General features: G+C 43.9%; 1 protein-coding gene across 2 annotated transcripts in view; it reads right to left on the bottom strand.

Annotated features, from left to right (window-relative positions):
- Nucleotides 1-1,753: 1,753 nt before the first annotated feature.
- Rcd-1 (Required for cell differentiation 1) overlaps nt 1,754-9,761 on the bottom strand; it is a 32,784-nt gene continuing 24,776 nt past the window's right edge. For both annotated transcript variants that reach the window (XM_075681483.1, XM_075681484.1), the window contains 4 exons: nt 9,112-9,207; nt 7,131-7,229; nt 6,951-7,042; nt 1,754-6,386 (listed from right to left, as the gene is read on the bottom strand). In XM_075681483.1, the coding sequence (XP_075537598.1) occupies nt 6,209-6,386; nt 6,951-7,042; nt 7,131-7,229; nt 9,112-9,207 (465 nt within the window). In that variant the 3' untranslated portion in view covers nt 1,754-6,208. The remainder of the gene's footprint in view (nt 6,387-6,950; nt 7,043-7,130; nt 7,230-9,111; nt 9,208-9,761) is intronic.

The following is a 9,761-nucleotide window of genomic DNA, read 5'->3' as shown; positions in this document are numbered from 1 at the left end:
GTGAGCTTTCCCGCAACACCCTCGAAGATAGCGGTGGCGCGATGGGCGTTTAAAGCCCGTTAAGCCCGTTGCGCCGAGGGCGCCATTTGAACGTAGCGGCGTACGCACGTGGCAGCTTGGCTAGTTCGACAACGTCAACGACGCATTGCATTTGCCGCACTGACTCTGCCTCGGAGCCATGCTCTGCGGCCCTGCGGCCATAGAGTTTCCTACAAGAATTTTTGTAGGAAACTCTATGCCTGCGGCAGCCACGCTTCGCGATGACTGGCGGTTTGTAAACTTTGCATCTATAATGACGCGCGGCAGCGCGCGCTCACTGGGCTCACTCATAGAAGCCTTGGCAGAAGCCATTTAATACTTTGTTATTGAGTGTTTCAACATGCTTCGACTGACGGACGCGGAGATCGCCGCAGAAGTAGCGGCCAAACGAAGCCGCTGCCGAGGTTGATCCCGCAAGCGCTGCAGTTGTTGCTGTGCTCAGACTTCAACTGAGGCTGTAACTGCGCCCTTCTACGCCGCGACAGAAAGCGCCGGCCTATCGCTTGTGTATCGTTTAATATTGAGGACTCCGTGTTTAAGCACGCGGTTGCCAATAAGAAGCAGGCTACACTCCTGCAGTATTTTCAGCCAAATAAATACTTTGTGTGAAGCTTGAAGTGAGTATTTATTGCGCCGCGATTGAGGCGCGATCGGGATCGTTGTTCGCAGCGCGCGTTCGGTTGCGCCGCACGCGGTTGGTTAGGCCGACGCCTCCTATAGTTTGAGGGGGCGTTGCCTAGGCTAATTGCGTGCGGCGCAATCGACCGCGCTATCCCGGCTGACAAAGTCGGCGCGGCCTAGGCAACCCAACGCGCGCTCCTAGCAATGATCCCCGATTGCGCCCTTGGTTCACTGACTGATTCGCAGAAGTTTTTGAGGCCTATTTTACGTGATTTTCTATATCGAATTCCGGCTATAACTTTCTCGCGATCATCGCGCTGTTCGGTATATCGAGGTTCGACTATATATTTCTTGTGCATTTTTGCATGTTCCGTGTGCCAAAATGAGTACCCGATGCAGATGTAGTTAAATTATATTTAAATGTTTGGAATGTGCAGAGCACACAACCGCAGTTTTAGTATCTAAACTGACATTGTATGTAAGCACCGATCCAAGTATTAACGTGATAGTGTTAAGGGCTCCTTGACGCAGAAAATGCGGCGTTGGCATCCAGCGACAACCATCTAGTGAGCTAAAAGTCATTCCGAACAATGCATACCCAACCATGCAGGCTTTCCATGTAGCGCAGAGGCGTTACTGAACGAACTGAATTTCTCGAAGTAAAATGAGTCACAAAAATTGTGAAGTACAACTTACACACAACCTAAGACATAATAGTATTGGATTGTAATTTGAATACATGAGGAAACCTAACTCTGTAACGCATAAACTCAAACAGAAGCCCTTTTTCCAGGGTTTATACCATTCATAGAGAGATGCACCTGATTCCTTGCAACACCATCCAGATGGCACTCGGCTCCGACCACCGATGGTCCATGCAAGAGGCTGCGTTTCTACCAGAAAGCTCGCCTTTGTGCATAGCGTTCGCCGCCAGTGTTTCCCGGTAAACATTACGGTTGCATAAGCTGCAGTTGCCGGAAAGCGCGAGAAGCAGTCAGAGGTCTTTGAACGCTATCGCGTTCCTCTCTTAAAGGCGAACTGTAATAGTCCCCTAAATTTTTGAGACCTCTCCCACATCACACAAAAAACCATGTTTGCAGTGCACAGTTTATTGCTCTTTTAAAACCAGCCTTTGTACTTTGAGAATCACAAGTGACAAAGTGGCACAACCCAGCAGATGGAGCAAGACTTGGCGTTCACAATCAACTTTCTCCCTCACCATTCCGACATGGATGGTCCCAAAGTAGGGATGCAGAGGAAACACCACAAGCTCACAAAAACACTCAAAAGAAGGCATCCAGTTTTTGTAAGCCTGCTTATCGGCAACCAGTACAATGTTCCGACATACATTCTTTGTTGACAAAGAGTGCACGAAATCACTGACAAGCAAACCCAACAGCCAGAATTCCAATACATGAAGAGACAGTTGCTGTCAACAAAGACACAAGATTTACATTTGTGCGTTCGTGTAGATGACGGCCTAAATACACCAGAAACATTTCACAATGACATCTGGCATGTCTTGTAAGTTTTGCTCTGTGCAAGCACTTTGATTTTTGGTTATTTATGAAAAAAAAAGAACTAATAAGATGTACAAGCTATTCATAGATCATTTGCCTACTGGCATGCAGGTCACAAATAAACAGCACAGAGCACATGCCAGGACACGAACCAATACGCTGTGATTTAAGCACGCATGTATGATGCCATCGTTTACATACAAAACAATGAAGATGCTCTATAATACAGCTCCCACAATTTAGAGTGACACTGACATGAGCCCATTTCAACTAATCAAAATACCAAAACAAGTCTATTATTTTGAGATTCTTGTGAAAATCGAAGTCAATTGCAAGCCCCCCATGCAGTTCATTACTGGAAAAGGGGGCAGAACTTGCTAGTAGTGGCTATTCACTGCCCTGTATGAATGCAATTTATGCTCTCATGATTTTTGTGTGCAATTTACAATTCAGAGCGCCCACTTCTAGGTAACTTCAAGGTCATCAAAAGTTTACACCCCACAATTTGTATGACATTCTGATGGCAGTGGCAAATGCCTCTTTGGTACAAACAGATAAATCTCTCACAACACTAACAAGCTCCACGACACCAGAGATGTATGACACACAAACACACACATGAAATCACCACACTCAAGGTAACACTAAGCACCAGTAAATTGTGCCTCAATGTGCGCCGTCAATTGATATCTTATCAGTCCAGTATATCAAGACACCTCAAAATGCATTGTTCGCACAATCATTACAGCTAAAGACAAGAGCACGAAGGTAACATTATTGTAACGTAAAGATGCTTCCTTGACTATGTCATGTTATGGCCCAGTTTTCTTTCCATACTGTGAAACCTTGGAAGCCTGAGAATGAGAGGAGTAGCGGAGTACTACTGGCAATCTGGAGTGGACAAGTGGCACGCCACTTCACTCCCTACCACTGGTACAAAAGCTTAGCAAGGCTGAAGCTGTTGGCTGGGATAAAGAGAAAACACCATCAGTGGCTTACGAATACAACAACAGTACTTCTGATATGCAAAATAATTACAATTTCAAAAAAATACACACTTTTCACCATTATCCGCACCCTGGTCAGTTTCAAACAAAATGGTAAAAAAAAAGGCACGATACACAAGGTGACCACAGGGTGACAAATAACAAGTAGCCAAAAATGAAATTACTTCTCTAAGTGTTTTTGTGTACCGTACCAGCTAAGTGGCCTACAAAATGTAATTAACATCCATAATATTGACCCCAAGAAAAAAAAGTATAAGAAACCACCCAATTCTTTTTCACCTAGTGTTCACCGTTAAGTAATGACATGAATATTAAGCGCTAGAGGACTGTACATGTAAAACTGTACACCTGCGCATATAGGTACAGTCCATAAAAAATGTTTACAAAGAAAAATTGCCTACATTGCTTTCTTGTTTTGTGTCCCAAGAGTCAAGGTCTGAAAGCCATACACATAATTAACTTCTTATCCAGCCATATTGAAGTTCATCCATGTTCCACACCACAATTCATAACACATTACCACCCACCATTTGAAATTGCCTTGAACATTTATACAGTGTGCCATCCCTAACATAAAAATTAAAATGCAAGCCTTCCTGGTAGTCATATCTGGCCTAAGCATTAACTAAGTCACGAAATCCTTGAGGAGGAGGCCAGAGCTAGGGCACCGGGACAGCCCTCCCAGGAAAATAAAGTCGTTGCTGAAAACTAGATGTGGAGATGAAGCTAAGGATAGAAAAAGAGGCTCCAACTAAAGCTTATCCTAACTAAATGCATATATTTGTTTTTAATTCTCTATGGAGCACACTCGAGCATCCCGACACCCAAAACATACAATGAAGTATAACAGACCGAATCACAGGATGTGCTCCCCCTTATCTTGCTCTTGAAGCTTGCACATAGTGTGTACATAAACATTTGTTTGCAACAACAAAAGCTGCAACGGTGCAGGCTTGAGAAAGTAAGTAAATTAGGGGCACATGCTCAAAGTTTATGCTAAACAAAAAGACAGCAAAGTGAAGCTACAGGGAAACGAAAAAACATCACAATCCCTGTTTCCATTCTTGTTCTTCCTTACTACCAGAGACCAGGGAAGCCTCAATTTTCAGATAAATCTCTTGTGTAATGACTAACAGACTTACATTGCGACAAGTTATATACAAAGAAGGAAGACATAGGACCTGTGCTCAGCCCTATGTGGTAACATTACTGTTGCAATACATCCACCACCTATAGATTCTTAAAAAAAATGTGTAAGTTCATTACATTTGGCTGAGCTTGTGGCATGTTGGACTTAATTACACTATTTACATGGAGACAGAGTGGTTCAAAGAGAGCTGTCATACGGGCAGCGTGTGCAACATGGATAGCACATTATAGGTCATGTGGTTCTAAGCAACCAACAGTGTGCTGAAGTAAAACTTGATCTCTTCTTTTTGATTATCCAATAAAACAATATTTGCCTATTGAGCTGGCAAATTGGGCTAGTTGCACATTTTTTTAGTTTTAGCAAATCAGTTTTGTGGTGACCCACAAACTGAATTTAGGAGTGCTCATTCAGCACACAAAACAGCAAAAGAAAAAAAAAGCTGGACAATACACACATAGTGGGAACTAACAAAATCTCACTGCGGAACGAACGGTGCTGTACCCTTAGCTATGTAGAAAGGCTTCAGGCACATGCACAAGCTCTTTATAGAGAAAAAACTCTAATGCACGCACACATTCCTCCAACAATTTTCAGGCATATCCCATCTACAAGACCATCTACTACACTATCGCAGAATATATCCTATGCAGTGTATAACTTAAAATGACAGGAGAGCAACACACACATGGATTCTTTTGGAGCTTGGCAAAATCTTACATGTGTGTCTTTGAATACATTTTATTTTTTTTTATTTTATCTTTATTGTTTTTGCAGAGGATTTTTTAACTATACATAGCTAGAAGTGCAGCACCGTCTCCTCTAAAATTAAACAGTTGTTACTTTCCACATTTTGTGTGGACTGTTCCAAAGTTATCCTTTTGTTTCATGCTACAGAACAGTGCACCTCAATCTCAACATCTGCGTGTTGTAGGCACCCTCTTTTAGCATAATGTAAAGCAAGTTTTCTTAAAACTCAAGAGCCACTAACATGTATTGGCAGGTGACAGAGACTGTCTTTTAGCTCAACAAGAATCCACATAGGTAATATTGCCACACATCTGGGCAACGGCCAAGATGATTGCATGTTTCCAAGCACTGTGACAAAAGACAGGCTAACCTCGGTTGCCTTAGAGGTGAGCACCAAGGCATGTATGACTAACTCCTAAACACTGGGCATGCAGAAGGGTCACAAAAGCTGCAAAACAAGAAGATTACTGCACATTTCAGTTTAACGGATGTCACTTTCAAAATTTTGAACCTGTGTCAGCTGAACTGACAACCACATCAGTGACACCTAGACGGACACTACAATATCACATGGCAATTGCAGCTTAGCTGAAAATTTACACGCATTTGTCTGACATCGTCACACATAGCTGCCCAATTTTTCAAACAAAGTTGTTCAATAGTGTTTGGGAAATTGCGTAGCTCTTGTGAACGACATATTTCTGGCTACTGTCAAGAACATCACAACATTATGGCAGATGCAAGGCTGGTTGAATGTCACTGATGTTACGAGTAACCACTGCCTTCCAAGACCTTTTTGGACAGCAAAGAGACAACATGTCAGCCGCGCCTCAACCTACACTTTGACTGTGCACGTTAAAAATGAGCGAGCAGTGACATGCATGCGCTGCCACAGCAATCCAAAAAGTCTAGAAGGAGACTGTGCACCCAGTCAGCCTTCCCTCGTACTCCTGCTTTGCAGGGTGTCACATTCAGTGTCTGCCAAAATGACATCGAGCAGACGCAAATCGCGTGCGAGCAAATGATGCCAAGACTACAGCTGCCTTCAACAAACCCAGTTCCCACTGATGGCGGGGCTTTGTGGTGACCTTGCCCTGCCATCCTGGATGTCGATGAGGAGGGGGCTACTGGGACGGAAGGCTCCCCTGGTAGGTAAGCCTGGGGTCTGTGACTGGCGCTGTCTCCAGGTTCTTCAGCAGCTGGGCCAGCCAGTGTGAAGTGGACTTGTCATCCTGCAGACAGCTTGCAAATGTGTTGTCCTTCAGCTGGTCTGGCAGGCACTGGCGCAGCGCTTCGCGAGCCCTGCAGGTGTTGCAGGAACACAGCAGGTGGGCTTTGGTCACAAAGGGGCACTAAAACACATTTCGTATCTGTTCCCATTAAGCAGTATAAACCACTATTCGAAAAATATTTCCCCACTTGTGTACCCATTTGTTCCCTGTCCTAGTGGCCTAGTATTTTGAAGCATAAGATTTTGTGTAAGTGAACGCTCGGCATGTAATGACTGTTGAAGCACCTGCAATTTTTTTAAGTAGTCAAACTTTTTTTAGAACAACCCACAGCAATGCCACCAATGCAGTTGGAAGACCTGAATTACGGCTATTGCTGTAATAAAGTGTAGCTCAATGTTCACCTCCGTACACTCCCGTAACTGCCTGTTTTCATCACTCGTGCACATTGCAAGCACAGGTCTTCAGAAAGATGTCAGATTACACAAAGTTCTCTAGCGTGCACCTAAATCTAAGTATAAGTACATTTTTGGACTGTGCCCTTTTTGGAATGTGGCCACCAGAGCATAGAATACACCCAGCAATTGAGCCACTGTGGCACACACATTCAATAAATAGCCGACACAATGCCACAAACCTTGGATTGTCGGACAGCCTCAGGTAGCACCGGACCACGTGCTTGAGCAGGCGTGCAGTTTGTTCCTTGGCCAAAGACAGAACCATCTTGCCCTGAACAATATGGCCACATTTCCACAAAGGCTTGGCAGTTGATAAACTAGCAAAAGCCACAACGAAAGGTCATAAAATAGCAACTTACCAGGATCATGGCTACATGAGAGAAACGTTCGTACGTCTGGCAGATGTACGAAAGACCAGTCTCATCAACCAAAATCTTCTGCAGGATGAAAGTGGCAACCTGAAATATGGCACAAAGGAGAATCACTGCTCTGCAGACACGCAGCAACTACATGAAACCTTTACAAGAATGTTACTACTACTGTACCCGTTAATATGTGGAAATTGCAGATCATACACAGCAATAGACAACCCCCTTTGCTAATAGTGATGCAGAAATTTTATGTACAGTCAAACCTCTCTGAACAAAGTTTTCTTGCTGTGAAATAAATACAACTGCTGGCAACCAATTTTTTTGGATGCCTCATTTTTCAGACACAGCATGGGTGTGTCACTCATTTTTTCAGACCTGATCTGTGCATGCAATATCGGAAACATGGTGCTTGCAAACGAAGTAGCCGCCATTCAGGCTGTAAGCCGTACTCATACTTTCATTATAGAGGCGATTCCTCGGCCGTTCTAATGCTGTATGGCAGCTGCTAAGACAGTTTCGTCGACTCAGCAACAAACTGCAATTTTGCTCACTGGCCTTATTGAAGCAGTGCTTGTTAGGCCTAGCTGGTGGGTATTGCGGGTGCAGGAAGTTGATATTTAAAAGGGTTTGTGCCAGTGGAACACATTAGCGATTGGGCATGAGAACACAGGCACAGGCTGGACTGACAGCCACACACTCTTGAAGCAAACCTTGGGTGCACGGGCTATCAGCCATGTCTACCTACGTGCATACATGGCTAGGTATGTGTATACCTACCGTGTGTACCTAGAGAGTTTGTTGACTTTACTTTACTGGACGTAAAGGAAACTTGACAGCAGGAAGCTCCAAACTGAGTTTCTGTGACACAGCGTCAACTGGCAGTTTCACACAGTCAAGGGCATCAAGATCACATTTCATATGCATCAGCTTCATGTCGATGCATCACATGCTGTGCGATGTGTGGTCGTGATATGCACCAGCGGTTTCGACCAACCGTATCACTGTCACTATCAAGCAATGGCAACTTGCACGCTCGGGCACTGTGGTGAGAACTGGTGATTGGCAGCAGTTTCTGATGGAACCAACCCATGATTTAAACTTCATGGATGTCTTTTTATGTGTCAAATTAAACAGTTTTCGACTTCCTGCACATAAATAAAATTTTCAGGCTTGGTACTCCATAAAAATTTCATTGAGGCAGCATGACACACGAAGAAGTGTGCATTTTGGTGAGAGCGCTATAGACCTACGACAAGAAAATGAGACTGCTTCAATGTAGTGGAAGTTTCTCTGAAGCAGCGTTCACGGTAGCAAGGTTCAACTATATGCAATCATACATTTGTTCACTCACTTATTCCGCATTCGCCCTTTATAGATATAGAAAATCTCTTCAAATACTCTCTTGGTGTGTGTGCTTGAATTACAAAACCCCGAATACTCTAAAGCTCCAACATTTAAAACCTGCTATGGTCAGCAGCTGTACTACGAGTTAACATTTACCACCAATTAGAACATTACACAACAGTGACTGTTTCACACATCTTCATCTAAGTACGTGACACAAGACACAGCACAGAGACTGTAGAGAGGCCCTATGAAGGGTTGTTTGGAGCAAAGTATACGTCGGGTAGCAATATGCAAGCTCAGCATGAATGAGGGTACTACTACGATTGGACAGTGCACTTTCCTGATGTACAAGCTAACAGGGCAAATGATGTTCTTTGCTAATTCGGCTTTTCAGCTCCAAGACTTCTTCGCAATATCTCCCAACAGCTTTGCTGTTTTCTTGGATTATCTCATTTCGTCACTGCAATGCATTTATTACCCTATGCACCGCACGTGGCATTTGCCATACTCAGCCATGCTGCAGTGACAACATATGCTTGGCTAGATGACTTCAGTTTAATTTTACAATTCAAGCTGCCTCGGGCTTCAAAGGGATTCTGTAAACATGTATCGGAATCCTTACCGTCTTGGAGAGCTCACTGCCAGACTCCATGATCCGCAGGCAGAGCGGAATAATCTCTGTCGACAGCAGGAAGTTGATCACCTCTTGCTCATCAGTCTGATCAGAAAAAGTACAAGCAATTGCACAAGAAAGATCAGAACAAGCAAACACTTTTCACCACTTTGCACCAAATCCAAACAAGAACATAGAAACACATATGGTTTCACATCCCCAAACTGAGGCTTCAACAGCAGCAAGTAACCATAAGTGGCAGAGAGTCCAGACAGTGACCACAGAGGCTGGAAAACAGCACAAGCTGCCAATGCATTGAGACTTCAAAACACGCCAAGGAGCATGAAATGGTGAAGACAAAAGTCAGCACTAATCAAGATCTCTTGTAATGGTAAACATCATCACTCTTAACACTTGCTGCGGAGTGAAGGCTTTCCAACTACTCTTCCTGCTTGTCCTGCACTAACCACAATGTAACTGCAGCTGCTGGTTTGCTGAATCCTTGTCCCGCTCACAAAAATTCTAGATGTTTATCATCCCGCAACTTCACCTTAATTTCAACACTCTTTTTCAACCGAGATGGATATTTTGCTTAAACAATGCTTGTCGGCAATTACTGAAATGACTAGCTTTAGAAATATCCCTACACTCCAAGCCAT

This window comes from Dermacentor variabilis, chromosome 2, assembly GCF_050947875.1.
Source record: "Dermacentor variabilis isolate Ectoservices chromosome 2, ASM5094787v1, whole genome shotgun sequence".
In the NCBI taxonomy this organism is placed as follows: Eukaryota; Metazoa; Arthropoda; class Arachnida; order Ixodida; family Ixodidae; genus Dermacentor; species Dermacentor variabilis.
The sequence above is the reverse complement of the archived record's forward strand: the minus strand, read 5'-3'. Positions and strand labels throughout refer to the sequence as shown.